Genomic DNA, 17421 nt, shown 5'->3' on the forward strand with positions numbered 1-17421 from the left:
ATTCGCTTGGCAGAGGCCATTTCCAAAGCAGCTTACGGAGGACTCAATCTAATACTCTGGGGAGCTTTAGCACTCCTATAAGCGACAAGTCATTTTGAGAAAGTGTCTCGCTAAATGGCGGAACAATGGTTTTCGCCCTCAGGCTTCATCTGCCGCTCGGATCTTAAATATGGTCTGGTTAACTGGCAACGGGCTGGTGTAGAGTCATTCCGCGGAATCGTGTCTATTTATGGCTTTTTGCCTCCGGATGTTTGTTTTCCCCAGCTCCTGTGCTCCATCAGTCTCGGGACATAAAAACGGGTTTATGGGACAGCCTTAAGTGTTTCGCTGCTCTGTGCTCCGATTCCGCGCAATGCCAGACGGGAGTTCAAACCCCGAAGAGGCCGGACTCTACCGCCAAGTCCCCCTCACGCTTTCACTGCATTTCTCGTCGAAAATCTTAACCGGCCACCTGCTCCGTCTGTCGCTAAGTGAAGCTGTTTTGTTTATTAGATTCCAATCACCTGTCTTCTATTTTTGGACGTTGAAGCCACAACAAGAACTAAGAAAGCAAGGAAATGTATGTTAATCTTGGCTGTGAGGAAGGCAAGACCTTCATCTACCTCTGCATTCATTGAGTTAAGAGAGTAAATTTGGACTAAATCGTTCCATACCCATTTACTGGTCAAACATGGTATTAGAGGAATATCAGATGCATTGGATAGGTGACTGACTCACCAAATGACGGTTAGTTACGTTGAAGGTCATTAGAGATTCGCTGAAATACAAGCAAAGGTCATTAGAGACTCAGAAACCCAGCTGGCTCCGTGGGTTGCCGACTGTTTGTAAATTTACGGACACTGCATATTAAATTCACCTTAAATCTGTAATTAAATTCGACTATCTGTAACACCTAAAAAAAAAGTAGAAATTGGGTGTCAGTAGAAAATGTCGCATGTTGGTAAAAACAGACAGTCTTGTCAATAAAATCACAAATTAATCCACACCAACTGCAGCAAAGGTCACGCTGGCTCGGGATCAGTCTCCATTATCAATGTTCACACCATGATTTCCAGTGCCGACTCAGCGTCCCACACAGGAAGTAGGACTGTGCTGCTTGTTTACTTCTGTATAACAGTTAAAGGAATATGCTTTATGTACAGATGGCAACATTCACCCACTCTCTGTATTTGTTTAACATTATAAAAGCTAGTTTGGAATCGAACAGTATGTTTTTTTGCTATTTTTTATTTTCATTGTGCCATTATTTTTCTTTCTGGACATCACTGTTATCCACTAGAAGCTGTTGATCATTTTTGTGTGTTTTTTTAATTACTTGTAGTCGACATTCAAGCATGCACAAGAAAAGATTTTTCTTTTCTTGTGTTGCCAGAGCAGTTAGATATTCCCAGAGCAGTCATTTCTCCTTCTGATATCTCTCGTGAACTCGAATCCTCAGTAACGTCCAAAATTTCCTTTCTTCCTTGCATGCTGCCACTGGGGCAGCTCTGGAGGTTTACGTCCTCAGCACAGACAGCCAGGTTCAGGACTTCAGGTTCCCACAGACCAGTAACAGCATTACTATCCAGTTGTCCGCCAACACCGTCAAGCTCAACAGTAAAAACGGTGAGTCGTCATTTCTGTTAGCATCCCGCTAACCACTGACTCGTAGCTACTTCAGTTGTCATCACCTGTCTGTTTCTGCATTCTGTAGGTGTCGCCAAGCTTGTGTTCGTCCTCTACAAGCGCCTAGGCCGATTTCTGAGCACAGAAAACGCCACCATCAAACTCGGCCCCGAGGCTGGTGGGCGGAGCCACCCCATCGCCGTGAACTCGCACATTATCTCTGCTTCCGTCAACAAGGAGTCCAGTCGGGTGTTCGTCACAGATCCTGTGATCTTTACGCTGGAGCACATTGACGTGAGTTTCTGCCAATCAGCACTGGGTCTGGAAAACACTTGGACGATGCAACCAATTCTTCTTACTAGATTTAGGTCACAGATGAGCTACATTGAGCTGACAAGCTAAAAATTAAATAAGTCTACAAGAGCAGCTAATAGAACTTCTAATAGAAATTCTGCAATCAACATTAAAATGTAAACGATGCCATTTTGTTGTATAGCAGAAAATTACCTTTGAGATTAGCTACACACTGCTGGAGGGAAATCAGTCGGGCATCAGCTATGGTTCGTCTTTTAAAGCCATTGAGAGGAATCCCATTGGCATGCCATTCAACTCGTTCTTTATCAACGGAAATTGTGCAGTTTTGAAGGGTTGCCATGCAACAATTATGCAGGGTTGAGAGAGGCTCCTATAATCAATGGTATTATTGCAGAGACAGCTCTCCAATAGCATGGCAAGTGTTATATTCAAATTAAAAGCGTACGGGTTTGCATAATGTTGTAGAACATCCACCAATTTGCCCTGTGTGGCCTCATTTGAACTCCAGCAAGCCGGTCGGTTCCGAAGCATGGGGTTCTAGTGGCAGGATGTGGCAGTCCATGAGCAAACCAAGCAGGACACATACGAAATTAGCTACATTGAAAGAAAAATTGTGCAATAATATCGACGTGGTTCACATTAATTAATTTTCCATGTCACTGACCACCCCCATCCTTAATTTTGTCATTCTCTTTTAATAAACCGACTCATGAATGTATGGGAAATCTTTTGCTTCTCAGACGGAAAATTACTTCAACTCCAACTGCTCTTTCTGGAACTATTCGGAGAGGAGCATGATGGGATACTGGTCCACCCAAGGCTGTAAGCTCCTTGCCACCAATAAGACTCACACTACATGTTCCTGCAACCACCTCAGCAACTTCGCCATCCTCATGGCCCACCGTGAAATCACGGTGAGTATAAGCCCCCCCCCCCCACACAGTGGGTTTCATTATGTGGCTGACTTATTTAAACACCAAGAAGAACAGCAGAACAGCAAAGGGGGTGGGGGGGTTATTGAATCCCCTGGGGGTGAGAGTGGAGATGGTGGTATGATATTACTCCAGCCTGGAGACCGACTCCGCGTGGCTGTCACTTTCATCCCGCATTAATTCCTCTCTCCTAACGGCCTTGCCGCCTGACTGATGGCCCATCCCTCCAAACCTTAATCTCCCCTCCCCGCAGGACCGGGACGGGATGCACGAGCTCCTCCTGACCATCATGACGCGTGTGGGCATCGCCGTTTCCCTGCTCTGCCTGGCCATCAGCACGATCACCTTCTGCTTCTTCCGCGGTCTGCAGAGTGACCGCAACACCATCCATAAGAACCTCTGCATCAACCTCTTCCTTGCCGAGCTCGTCTTCTTAATCGGCATCGACATGACCGAGCTGAAGGTACGCCTCGTCCTTTACGCTCGTAAACTCCAGGGACTCTCGATTGTCCGTAAAAACCAAGGCCTTTCCCAAGAACAATTAGCGCCTCACTAAATCAAGTATTTTACAAGAAGGGCTTTCATTTTCATTTACCAGTTTTTGTAAATCAGCCTTTAACACCTTAAACAGCCCCTGCTTCATGGCAGCGTGGCTTGCTTCCCCCCGGCCATCTCCAAGTCTGCTGTCAGTTTGACATTTTATTGCCTAAAATATCTGCTTTTGATGTCAGGTTTAAGTGCCAGGGAATCTCGACTGACTGCTAAGTGTACTCCCCCCCCCGCCCCCCCCCGCCACAGGTGCCCCCCTCCCTTTTATATATTTAGATCAGGGGCTGAAGCTCCTATCCAAAATGGCACTGCTTTTGTCCTTGTTTTTTGCACTTGGAGCAGTTCAGGCCATGTAGCCATTCGCTACACACAGAAGGCCCCCCCCTCCCCCGGGACACATGCTGGCCGCTTTCGGGTCGGGAGAGCACGTCCTTAACCGCGGGCCCACTCCGACGCCTTGGGTGGCTCTAATGAGGCGTGAGAGACTTGGGGAGGCCGTCGGGCTTGCGGCATGCCCCTGGGGCTCTGGGATAAGCAGGGAGCACTTCTGGGCCTCTTCCGTGCAGCTCTAATCTGTTATCCGGAATCAGGCCGCGATCTCGCCAATCCACGAAAGCCAACTTCTCCGTTCCCGTCGGCTGCTCCCAGGTCGGCTGCTCCATCATCGCTGGGATCCTGCACTTCTTCTTCCTGGCCTCCTTCGCTTGGATGTGTCTGGAGGGCGTCCAGCTCTACCTGATGCTGGTCGACGTCTTCGAGAGCGAGTACTCGCGCAAGAAGTACTACTACATCTCGGGGTACCTGGTTCCCGCCATCGTGGTCGGCATCTCGGCGGCCGTGGACTACAGAAGCTATGGGACCAAAAACGCGTAGGTGTCGGCGTTTGTTGGCCTTAAAAGATTGAAATGATACTCGTTAGGTGCAGCGTATCCCTACTCTATCTTACAACTCTTGTCCAGTATGAGCTTGTGGGAGCTGTTCATGTGCTACATGAATGTATTCAAGGAATAAACAACTAGACATTACTAATAAATACAACTGATAATGACAAAGCTTATCAATCACACAATCATCCCCTAACACAATGTTTCCTGACCTTGGTCATTATCAGTAAGAGGTGACAGACTGCTGTGTCATTAAATGTCCAGCCAAAGATATCGCTCAGTTATATTTATTAATAATGTCTTGTTGGTTAATTCTTCAGTATGTGTAACACATGAATAGATGCCAGAAATCTGTACTGGACAGCAGTTGTAAGATCGATGGACGGATGGACATTAACAGATCATCGAAAGATCTGCGTTGGTTGGCTAACCACGTTTGACTTTTGCTATCCCCTCTAGTTGCTGGTTGAGAGCTGACAATCACTTCATCTGGAGCTTCATTGGACCTGTAACCTTCATAATCATGGTAAGCGGAGTCTTGTGTTTCTGTGAATGGACCTTTGGCAGGGGGCGGAGCCTGACCCTTTAGTACACGCTAATCCCCATTACAGCATTCCAGTGCAGCCATTGAGAAACGTAATCAGATCAGAGCCGCGTGATTTCAGAGTCGGCTGGGACTTACCGGTCAGCTGGTGGGCAGTAGGTCAGGTTCACACCTTCTGGACCTTAGGAAACATACCCTGTGCGATTGGGTCAGCCACCTCTGCTTAACCGTAAGAGGATTTCTGCAGGGTTCCCTGTATGTGTGGGCTTATGCTGTAATACACAGCTCTGTGTTAGACAGATGAGAAAAATGTTCCACAGCACATTATCTCAAAATTTAAGTAAATCTGCACATTGACACCTTTTAAGTCTGACGTTCAATTTATTCACAAAGACTAATGCACACAAGGGTGACATGTTAAATGAACTGTGTCTTATTGGAAAGAGAGGTATATTTGCTATAGGGTTTTTAATATAAAGAGACTTTTTTATTGTGTATTCAAATATACGAGTCATGTATTGATTCGTTTTATTATTGTTGTTGCGTATTTTTAAAAATTTGATACTACTGCAAATTCATACCGTCGAAAGTAGAATCAGGCTGGAAATATTGAAAAGATCTGCTGGGGATCGAAGTCAGTGTTTCAGACTTGCGTCGATTATACAGCATACCGAATGTAAACTGTATCAGTGGTCCATTTCTCTGGATTCAGCGTTCATACTTTTATTATGAAATGCTTAGGTTTTGAATCCATGGAATTTAAATCGTTCCATGGATAGGTCAGGTATCAAAGTGGGATTTACTGAGATGAAGGTGTAAGGTCCTGTACCCTGGAACTCCTGACCTTCCATTTTTATAAAGTGACTTTAATTTTCGGCGAGGAGTGGTTTGTTTATCGGATGTTTATTAAATGTGCTGTCAGCAAAAACGGCGGCGCATGAAGACTAGGGCGGCTTTTCTGCCCTGCGCCCGGTCTGTAAGAATAATTTATATGGAAAAGCCATTCACCGGCCTGAGGCCCCAGTGCCACCGGCACCGTCTGTGAGTCTCCAGCCCGGCCTTTAATATCGCGCCCAGGTCACGCCGAGTTCACTGCGCGCGCTCGACTGGAAGCTTTTACCACTGGCCCGCCGGCCGCATCTCCCCCTGCGCTGTCGCCATGCTGCAAGGAGCTGTTTTGCAGGCGAGGAGGAGCCCTAGGGAAGGCTGCTGGGGTAGCAAGTGCATGGGGGGGGGAGGGAGGGGGGTGTTTGTGGCTCCCATTTCAGTTCCACTGTCTCATCAGATCTGTGTCTATGCTGCGGGCTCTGTGAGATGCATTCTGAACCTCCGGGCGCATGCAGGCCCGATCAGGTGACGGTTGAGCAAATGTAACACCAGTGTAATACGTGATCTAAAAGCCCCCCACCCCCATGCCCCCCCCTCCCCGCCCCTACCACCATGCCCCCTCCCCTCCCATATTCCCGAGATCGCTCCGGTCCATATTGCCGGCTGATTGATTTCAGGGCAACACAGAAGCTGGGTTTTTGACGACAGCATTGGCGAAAGGCAGAGAGACCCAAACAAGTCACAGGGAGGCACAGCGGAGCTCTCCGCACATCTACCTCATCCGTCTGTTTTGCTCCGATCAGCTTGTTTGTCTTCAGCTTTCAGATGGCAGATAAGAAATGCCGTCAGATCAGTCGATATTTCCCCGGCGTCTGTCTCCGCGGTCGTCTGTGTGCGGGCGGGCATTTGGTTTAGGAGACGCGTTGTTTTCATGTGGCCGGCAGACTTTATATCCTGTGTGTCGCTTTGTGTTTAATTACGGAACCACCGCCTCTTCGATTGAGGGGTCCCTTTCTGCAGCGTGTATATTGAAGTAAAGCAAAACTTCAGTGCCCATTTTCCTATATCTGCTCATGTGGCTTTTCATGAGGACTCTGACGGGGCAAGTATACCGCCCGTTTTCCTGGGGCCACCAACACTGGCTGGACCATCTGCATCTGTACCAAGCGATGCTGAGCTGCCACCGGGGCAAAACCATGACAATCCCTGAGGTGTCCTGGAGGTGAAGGCCGATCTCCGCTCCCTCCGAAGTCGGAGCCAGAAGATCTACTTTACTTTCTCTCATCCATTCGGGTCACAGACTGTTTGTCTGTGACATTATGATCTGGGATTTTGCCTCCTTTTTTTGAGAGCTATGCTTTTAATTTATTAGTCCGGGATTAGCATTTTCATGTTCCCGTTGATATTTGATGACGTTAAATCTGGCGCCAGGCTTCTCATGGGGGGGGCGGATGTCGTGTCTTACATTAGCCCTTTAGACTAATCAGCTTTGAAGGCAGACCCTTTCCGAATCAATAACGACTAGACAATTAACAACTCCCCGATTTAATTCGTGCATTAACGATGACATATTAACATTGGCGTCATTCTGTTTTGACAGCTAAACCTCATCTTCCTGATTATAACCATGTACAAAATGGTGAAGCATGCGTCTTCACTGAAACCCGACTCCAGCCGGTTGGAGAACATCAAGTAAGTGAAGTTACTGGCTTTCCATGACATGAAGTCATCTTTAACGAGATTATAACGTCTATCTGCCGCTAACCGCCTGGCCGTCTCGACGTCACTGCACTCCCAGCCGGACGCCCAGAATTAAGTTTTGTTTAAGTTTTAATAACAAAGGTAAATGGAATAACAGCAGGGGCATATTTCCTTGCTGTATCCTGGGAGCCGATGGCTCTGCACACAGTCCCATACCTCATACCCCCTGTAAAATCAGCACAATTTGAAAAGTCCTTTTATTGATCATTTCATCTTACACATCCTGGGTCTATTACTAAAATCTTCTCTGGACGTCTAGTGTGAGAATTTGGAAGAATGTTTTTTCTTCAATACAATGTCTAGTATTCTTTCTACTGCTGTTCATTGATTACTTTTTTCTAAAAACGGTATCGATTACTTATATAAACATATCTGGGGGTTTCAGTATGGTGTGTGTTTTAATCTGCTGCATTTAAACAGTATTGCAGACCAGTTGTGCACAGATACACACCCCCAATGCCGTGACTACTGGTGTTCTTACTACACTGGCTGGATTATTAGGGACAGTAGACCGATATCTTTGGACATCCACATTTTACTGTTTTAATCTCTGTTTACAGTGTTATGTGATCACCTCCATTTCTATATCATGATGTCATGTCTGTATAGTGCTTGCACTTTAAAAATATATGCACAATTAATATTAATTCTCAGTTAGCAGTGAACAGGTTTATATTAGCGAAACACAGTCCATCCGAGGAGACATTTTAAATGCAGAAAGCACAGAGTTTCTTCAATTGACATGTGGATCAAATGGATTAAAGGCCATTCCGTGAACGAACTTGCTGTTGTACTTTTGAACAATGTACCTTAACTTATATCCACATATTAGTTAATGGGCAAGTGGCATCTGGTGTCAAATAACCGTTTACGGTTGTGCCTCAATTGCCAAAGCTAATTATACAGCTGCATTAGCTAAATACAAAATGGTGTAATAACCATTGAGAAGCTTATCAGTCACACTAATAACATTGATGCTTATTGATTATCGATAAACTCAAACTGTTTCCTTTGAATCTATTTGTTACTGATTATGTGCTTCATTAGTCACGCAGCCATAGCTACCCAACAGTGCCATCAGGCTTTTAGCCGCCTCTCAGCTTTATTTATATTGAAAATAAAGTTCTTAAAGTAGTTTGAGCCCATCTGCTGAAATGTAGCAAACAACCGGGAGCGACGGGGGTGTTTATTGGTGGAGCTGGCACTAAGTGACACCCAATCCCTTTTAGGGACGGCGAAGACATCTTCCTTACTCGTTACGGACAACGAAAACAAACAAACAAGAGAACGAGCAATTTGGAATAAATGAGCTATTCATTTAAACATGCAATTTCCCGCACTGTCTCGAAAGAGTCAGAGGGGGCGCGTTTCCCCCCCCCCGGTTACCCTGAATGGGTGTGCCGCCCCCCTCCCACTAGGGATGAGAACCATCTGCTGTACTCCGAGTAACTGTCCTGCTTGGTGGTGATTTAAAAGCGGAAGCTATCGGTGGGATTTACTCAAGCGTCGAGGTCTTAAACTCCCTGGTTGTGGTGAGGGGGGGGGGGTTTGGGGGGTGTAACAAGTTGCATGCTGTGGACACAGGCGGGGGCTAATCTCCAGCATCTTTCTCCCTCCTTCCCTCCCTTCCTCCCTCCCTTCTGCCTTTTTGTTTTTTCACCCGCACCAGTAATTACCGTGTTTGTGACGGCTACTATAATGCAGATTTGCCCGGGTAAGCGCTGCCTTGTATCAATGTGACATCTTTTTGTTTGGGAATCCCAGAATAATTTAATTTTCTGTTCTACAAGCGTGACTGAATTTTACTCACCCCTCACACTAAAGTTTTCGAAAAGAACCTAACCATTAAACAGATCTGTAATTAAATTAATGAGCAAAAATTATTCGTGTCATTAAATCGATGGGAAATTATAAGTTCCATTTGATTTGCTTTGGAATCTTAATTACGTTCATTACTCATTTTCCGACATTGTTTTTCATTTTATCCCAACGTCTAACGTACCATTTGTTCTTCTTTATCTAATTTGTGTTTCCTCTCCTGCTTCTCCTGCTTTCTCGCTATGTAGATAATAAGTCATTTATCAAGTTAGAACATTACCGAGGGACTGAGTTTTTCACTCTTTCGTTTTAATCCTCATCTTTCAACATTATTCCCTCATTTCATTTCGATCCCTGCATACAGTGACATCCACTGGGCACCTCGAATGTCTTTGGACTTCATTTGATTGGTGGGAATAATTAATTAGAGGCAATTCGTTTAGCATCTGTGTCCACCTGTTCTTTCTATATGTGTGTTTGTATTTTGGCGTTGCATGCAGTTACGTGCTCCATCTTGTCCTCGTCACTTAGAGAAACAGACAAAATGTCCTTTATAGCCGGCAAAGGTCTTGTAACTTCTCAGGGTCCCCAGGCTGACCTGCCGTCGGCCCCCAGTTCGAGTCGGAGCCATCGTCGTGTTGCGTGGCTAAGGGATTAGCTAATTAGCACTTTTAGTGGTTTCCTAGACATGTCAGTCATCTCTGCCCTGGAACATGTGGCTGTTTTGTGACGGATTCGTTTGTCTCTCGTCTTCAGATCCTGGGTGCTGGGGGCCTTCGCTTTGCTTTGCCTGCTGGGATTGACCTGGTCCTTTGGTCTCTTCTTCATGAATGAGTCTTCCATCGTCATGGCGTATCTCTTCACGATATTCAACACTTTACAAGGAATGTTCATCTTCATCTTCCACTGTCTTCTCCAGAAGAAGGTGAGTAGGAGATGGACCTCACTGGTGCTTCCAAGGGTTGTTTTGGTTTTACGGAGGGTGAAAAGCAACAGAATTAAATACATGTTAGCAATTGTTTCCTGAGCGCGCCGATGTTTTCCGTCGACTTGTTTTCAGTGCGTAGCATAAGCCACGGTTAACCTCATGCCACGGTAACCCAGATTGTCTGCCTGTGCAGGTGCGTAAGGAGTACAGCAAGTGTCTGCGTCAGTCGTACTGCTGTGGGGGCCTGCCGGCCGAGAGCTCGCACAGCTCGGCGAAGACGTCCACCACGAGGGCCAGCACGCGTTACTCCTCTGCGACGCAGGTAACTGGATCAAACGACGAGTCCTGCACGGAGACGGCTAGCCACGTCTCGTGTCTGCAGTGCGCGTCCTGTCTGCTCCGCGCTATTGCCTATGGTCTGTGGTATCGCCATTTGCTCAGTGATACCGCCATTAAGTTAGATAAAGGAGGGGTGAGCTGATAGGCTGATCCTGGACTATTAGGGTTATTTGCCGGCATTTTTCTATGATGCAGGAGATAGAATCCATGTTGTGCACGGTGTGTTTCACCAAGATGTAACAGAATACTTGAGTCTACAAACATTTAGCTCACTTAAGCTGGATCGCACCAGTCAGACTTACAGTTAATTACAAAGCCCTGTCTGTGTTATGGTGACATTTCTGCTACGGGTTCCCACTCTCCATCCTGTGGGGTCTCAAAGGCCGGCAAGCTGAGGCACGAGTAGGGTGACCACATAATCCAGGTCAGGAGGGACACGGGTTTTACAAACTACTTTAAATTTGAAATGCTCCTGTGCTTGGCTAAATTGGTTGGTTCATTTCATGCTTTGACTGGTTTGCTTCCTTGATTGAAAGTTGTTTCACAGTAACATTAGTGACACATGCATGATTATAGGAGACTGACCAGTCAGCATGCAGCAAGAATGCAATGCCTACGTGAAATCTGGGTCCTTTTAATTGATATGGTTGAAATGGTAGTTTACAAACCCTGTTGTGGCTCATAGTGTCCCTCCCGACTGGGATTAGGTGACCACCCTAAGCATGAGTAGATGTGGCATCCAGAGCTGCCTCCATACATAATGATGCATGGGCACCGAAATGTCAAAACGGGGAAGACCCAATGCCTTCTCTCTGCTCTTGTTGGCCAGAGCCGTATCAGGAGGATGTGGAATGACACCGTCAGGAAGCAATCAGAATCCTCGTTCATGTCAGGTGACATCAACAGCAGCTCAACTCTCAACCAAGGTAAACTCTTTATTTTATTTCTGACTGAAATATTACTTGATTGCAGCTGAATAATAATAATAATAATAATAATAATAATAATAATAATAAACATTATAATGTTGTGATGATGTAGAAATTCAACCATAATTATGTTGTTAAAAAGAATCTCACATTTTGAGATCTAGTAAGACAAAGGAGTTATGTCAAAATAATGGGGAAAAAATATATTTATTTCATTTAATTGGTCAGCCCTTTAGGAAACACTGGGTAACCCAAGGCAGAGTCCATTTTAATAACATTATATGAAATTAAATACACTTTGATTGGCGGGAGGATGACAGAATGCTGACAGGACCCATTTGTAGGGGTGTTAAACAAAAACTGCTCACTTAATACCAGAATGCACTCAAACTGTAAGCGTGTGGACAGGACTTTAGGGAGCGCTCCCTTTCTCCTCTGGCTTTGATATCCTAAAATGGATATATTTAGATTTTATTCCAAACAATGAGATCCAATATGACTGGAACCAGCGGAGAACTGATCCTTGTGATCAGGCAGTAATGAGGGTCTTCTTTGTGGAAGGCAATTATGAATCCTATACATTTGGCCACAAGGCACAACTGGGAGAGGTAGCCACAGACCTTCTTCGAGTCCCGAGTTACAGGGTGGATGTGGCTCCGTGTTCCCCTTCGGCAGCCTCACGTGTGTTTATCCACGCGTAATTGCACGTCTTAAACGGCTCGCATACTGTCGGGTCGCACTGGCCGGAACCCGATTGAAATCGACGGGCCCCGGTCAGAGATGTCGGTTGTATTTAATGCGCTAGAAGGTCTGTGATGTGAGCCCACTGCAGATGATGTGAAAATTCTCTGTCTGTACCACTGTTCCAGGGATGACCAGCAATTACCTACTAACTAACCCCCTTCTGCGGCCCCACGGCACTAACAACCCGTATAACACCCTGCTCGCTGAAACGGCTGTGTGTAACACCCCCCCGGCTGCCGGCTTTGCCTCCTCAGGTGTGCATATCTACCCCTTTACAGCCTTGCTCTCCCTAATCCTCTTCATCATCTCCCCCAGTCCATCATCGCATCAGCAGCAGATAGATCACATCCCATCGCCATGTTTACCTTTCCTTGGGTCAAATGACTAACCCCCAGGGACTATGGACCCATTGGCATGAGATATCGGTACTCGTTACATTGTGCAAACATTTATTATTATTATTATTATTATTATTATTATTATTATTGTTGTTAGCAGAGAATGTAATATCTGTGGAAGTAGTTTCCTAAAGCTTAGGGGAATGTGCAAACTTTTTCCTCTTGATGACTCTGAAGAGTTTTCGAGTTTTTATATTATTTGCGAGTTAATGGGTATTGAGATTCCTGAACGTGTTTTCTTTTTATGCTAAAGATTATAAATGACAGACATTATTTGCTCCGTGGGGCATTTCCACAGCAACATCCCAGCACAAACAAAACTTAATGCATTTTTAATAGAGTCGGTTTGTTTTAAAATGAGCCGCTGAGAAGATAAGTTGTACGGCTAAGTTTTACCGTTATGCACGACGTAAAAGTTAAATACACACAAAATCAGTGTCAGCCATCCGGGAGGTTCCTGAGTATTTATTTTTAGTCTTTCTGTTAATTCACCTGACTTCTGTGTATTTTGGAAGACTATTTTGGAAAAATACTTATGGAGAGAGGTGAAGTCAGTGTGGAAGCAAGCCTATACGCAGCCATCAGAATCACTGGTTTCTTGTTCAAAATTTCCATCTTGTCCATTTATATAAAAATAGATTAAATCCTTCATGATGAAATACAAATTAATTTTCTATGTAACAGAATGTTTCTATTAAATGTAACTGATTTTAAGTTAAAATTGTTTGTGCAAAATTGTCTATTTAAATAAAAATCGATTAAATCCTGCATGGTGAAATCCAGAATAATTGTTTTCCTACATGACAGAATGTTACTATTTCATGTTTTCACAAATTTTAAATTGAACTTTACACTGTTTTCAGAACCCAACATGCAACAATGTTTGGAAAGGAAAGCATAGCCTTTTTTATTGAGACTCTGGTGATCAGAGCGACTTCTACATGACTTTGGAATGTCGTGTCTCAAATTTTAGCAAAACACGTTAAGACGGGGCCGATAGGCGCTGATTAGAATAATCCGCAAATAAACAAAAATCCTTTAGTGTATGCTTGCAGTTTTGAAGAAAACTGTTGGTCAGAGGGTAAAAAATACTAACCTGCAAAACAGCAAGATATGGGACTGTTTAGACAGCTTTTTCTAAATTATTTTAGTGCTTTAATGTATATTTAATATGCCATGTATTGAACTCCACAGAATTGGAGGCAAGGAGTGAATCTCATACCAGCAGCTTCAGTTTCAGCGTGTTTGCTCCCCCTCCCCCCCCCCCCCTTTGTAGATAAAGATGATTTTACAGGAAACTGTAAACAAAATGCCGTCATCCCACACAGCACCGATTGTTGGGTCTTTTTTATCATTTATTCTTTTGAAATCTGCTCCCATTCATTTCGCCTCATATTGTCATGTCTGTCTTTCTTTTGTGAAGCAAGTTTGTCTTCTGACAATAGAGATTAAAATCCCTTATCGGAAACAACGGCATATCGACATAAACTGCCCCTATATTCGAGCACAGAATGCCCCCATACGTGTTACTTTATCACTGCCCCATATCTCTTGCAGGAATTTCACTTATCGCTCTCTTTTCGTCAGACTGAGTCAGACCTCTGATACTCCTTCGCTCATCTGCCCTCCTCTTCACCCCCCTCCCCCACCCCCCCCTCCCCCGATCATGTTAAAAATTTCACTGCTTCCAGTTTTCATGACGCATGCTCGCAGAAACCCGACCGGTCGTCCCAGGTCGCGGCCGCCACGGGGGGTGGGGCCGTGGCCGTTTGTGCTGCTCCCCCGTGGCCTCCGCGGCGCCCCAAATGCTCACTGTCGCCACGGAGATGTTGAGATTTGCTTGTCCTTTTGGCAATGATCCATCGCGTTATAATAAATCGCTGCACTTTTTTTTGTACATCAGCTACCCGTAGGTAGCCAGGGCAGGCAGACATGATGTGACTGGTACAAAGTGAGTCATCCCACCTGCTCTGTCTTGCTGTCAGCCGCCTTGTGGACCCCTGTCGTGAGAGAGATGCCTGTCCGTGTTAAACATCGCTCTCTTTGCCATCACCATTGATATCTTCCCACTTTTCGGTTCTTTCCTGCTTCACCGCCACCTCCTCTCCAGAAGGTTTTTTTCATTTCAGTCTCGTAACCATGCTAGCTTGCGAGTTTGTGCCTCATGTGTATCTTTCTCCTTTTTTTTTGTATCTGTGTTGTGGAGTATTTGATAAACAGATCTTTGTGCATTTTAATACTGTTTAGGACAAATACCCACATTTCTTTTAGAAGAACGTGAGCAAAGGATGAATTCGGGGGTAGAGAGATGCTACCCAGGAGTGTGTGAAACGTACAGGGTGTCACCAAAACAAAAGCATGTCGAAGCTCCAGAGAGTGCAGCTGAAAGTCCCGGTAGCTTTGAGATCATTTTGGTAGGTTGTGTTTTTATAGCTGTGATCATTTGTTGAGCATGTTAGCTCATTTTAACGCTATAATGATTTGTTTTGGTTCTATGAGCCTTTGACCACTTCATTCAGACATATTCTGACATTGTGGATTAGGAAATCAAAGGCCCTCTTATGTCCTGAACAGTATTAAATCTATTTTGTTACTTGTTTGATAGGTGCAATCTAACGGGGGCTTCCCTTGTGTGCCCCCCTCGCAGGACATTCGATGAACAACACCAGGGACACGAGCACGATGGACACGCTGCCCCTGAATGGCAATTTCAACAACAGCTACTCGCTTCGCAACGGTGACTATGGTAACGGCGTGCAGGCTGTGGAGTGCGGCCTGGGCCTGGACGACGCCGCCTTTGAGAAGATGATCATCTCCAAGTTGGTGCACAACAACCTCAGGTCTTGTGGCAAGAGTCAGAATGTAGAGAGTACCCCGCCCAAACTGGCCATAGGGGGTGCCGGCGGGGACGACGGCACCGGCGGCATCCTCGACGACTGCTCGTCCCTCGTCCATGGGGACAAGATCGGCCTGGAGCTGCTACACAAGGAGCTGGAGGCTCCGCTTCTCCCCCAGCGGACTCACTCGCTCCTATGCCACCCGCAGAAAACGGTGAAGACGGAGGGTGCCGACACCTATGCCTCACAGCTCCCGGCCAAGGCCGAGGACGTCCCCCAGTCCCCGAACAGAGACTCCCTGTACGCCAGCCTCCCGAATCTCAGAGACTCACCCTACCCTGAGGGCAGCCCTGACACACAGGACGACGTCTCCCCCGCCAAGGGGAGCGAGAACGATGATGCTTATTACAAGAGCATGCCCAACCTAGGAGACGAACTACAACCTCAGGTGTATTACCATATCAGCAGTGGTAATAGCAATGGGTACATCATCCCCATCAACGACGAAAGCTGCGTCTCAGAAGGAGAGGTTAAAGAAGGACAAATGCAATTGGTCACGAGTCTTTAAATACTGACAGATGAGTGAATCTCCACTAATGACCTCACATCTGACATCCGCTCTGGCCCACCAGTCCTGGAAGGCACGACGTGTATATAGAGCGAGACTTCCCATTTCGTTGAGTTGACCCCATCTCCCATGCCGACCATAGATGTTTTGTGATTCGTTTTCCCTTCTTCTTCCAAGACCATCTGACCGCGTGTTTGAACATAGCGAGGACACAACAGAGACGCACTGGCGTATCCATGGCTGCCGGCCTCCGCGTAGAATGTATGGAAACGCCAGTGGTGACGTCAAGTCTCGTGTTAAATACGAGTCGAGCTCCGGGACCAGGGTCCGGCCGAGGGTACGGCTGAGGGAGTTTCCCGACATCCCTGTTCCTGTGAACGTTATGCGATCGGGAACGCCGGATTCGGAAGGCTGGCGCCAGAGTCCTGTCGCGGTGAAGAATGATGACCACTAGCAATCGAGCCACAAGCCTTATATTTTCTCAATGTTGTCAAAAGTAACGGCTGATGGAAAAAAATATATTTTGTTGTATCGCTAGTGTACAATCGAAATTTGTGACAACCGTAAATGTAATTTTCATTGAAATTTTAAAATTTGAAGAAACTATTGTGTAAAGGTTGCACATATGTTATAGAATGTGTTTTATTCTTCTTACAATTCAGTAACTGTAGTACGTTTGACGAAATATATATTAAAGATGCCGCAGAGAGGTATAGGCCATTTATTACCCATCTCCCCGCTTGTGAAACAGTGTTTTGCGCTCACATAAATTATGAATTTTGTCCAGAAAAGAAACAAAAACAAAAAAAAAAGAAAAATATTTGTATTTCACATTGCCAAAAAATGTACATACTGTATGATGGTTTAATGGAAAGGAAGCAGCTCTTTTCATCTGACAGACCATGCCTTCCACACTTGGATAATTGTGTAATTTATTTTACCACAAGTACTTGATAGAAGAAATGTAAACCGAGGCACTTAATGCCAGTTACTGACATCCGTTTGATTTTTATCCAGCTGCATGGGTTCGGCAATTATTTATAGACTTTGAAGGTTGGGAAAGGAGGCGGGGCTTGTTTCGGCACTGTATGTTTACTTTATTCTTTTGTATAATTAAAGAGCCCATTACTAGAAAATGATGTAAATTCAACATTGTTTAATATTAAATAAATGTGAGGTTCTTTTTTTCATGTTCTTGTTCTTGTTATTATCTGTCTTCCTTAAATTCTATACGGCAGGGGGGGGGTGGGGGTGAGGGTATAGTTATAATAAGGAAAATACATAATTATGAAAATCTCAGCACGGTGGTGCAGTAAGCGAGGGCTGTTTCGGGCACGGGCCTCAAAGTTTAGCTGATTTTAACAATTTCACCAGTTACTCCCACTAGGTTAAGTCTCTAAAAATTGCGCTGGAGCCATTTTTTGCACAGTGGTCTGTTCTGT

At 45.3% G+C, this 17421-nt stretch overlaps 1 protein-coding gene across 15 annotated transcripts in view; it reads left to right on the forward strand.

Moving 5' to 3' along the window:
• The window catches only part of LOC111847663 (adhesion G protein-coupled receptor L2-like), a 169151-nt gene extending 151982 nt beyond the window's left edge, over positions 1-17169 (forward strand). For 7 of the 15 annotated variants that reach the window (XM_072704389.1, XM_072704390.1, XM_072704386.1 and 4 more), the window contains 12 exons: positions 1486-1605; positions 1694-1899; positions 2661-2834; positions 3106-3315; positions 4050-4270; positions 4745-4811; positions 7258-7349; positions 9993-10161; positions 10358-10486; positions 11333-11429; positions 12302-12430; positions 15222-17169. In XM_072704389.1, coding sequence (XP_072560490.1) covers positions 1486-1605; positions 1694-1899; positions 2661-2834; positions 3106-3315; positions 4050-4270; positions 4745-4811; positions 7258-7349; positions 9993-10161; positions 10358-10486; positions 11333-11429; positions 12302-12430; positions 15222-15979 — 2372 coding nt within the window. In that variant the 3' untranslated portion in view covers positions 15980-17169. Of the gene's footprint in view, positions 1-1485; positions 1606-1693; positions 1900-2660; positions 2835-3105; positions 3316-4049; positions 4271-4744; positions 4812-7257; positions 7350-9992; positions 10162-10357; positions 10487-11332; positions 11430-12301; positions 12431-14477; positions 14526-14845; positions 14989-15179 lie in introns of all 15 variants that reach the window. The other 8 variants (XM_072704392.1, XM_023819065.2, XM_072704393.1 and 5 more) reach the window with 5 other exon arrangements.
• The last annotated feature ends 252 nt before the right edge of the window (positions 17170-17421 follow it).

The sequence above is a fragment of the Paramormyrops kingsleyae genome, chromosome 21 (genome assembly GCF_048594095.1).
Source record: "Paramormyrops kingsleyae isolate MSU_618 chromosome 21, PKINGS_0.4, whole genome shotgun sequence".
Classification (NCBI taxonomy): Eukaryota; Metazoa; Chordata; class Actinopteri; order Osteoglossiformes; family Mormyridae; genus Paramormyrops; species Paramormyrops kingsleyae.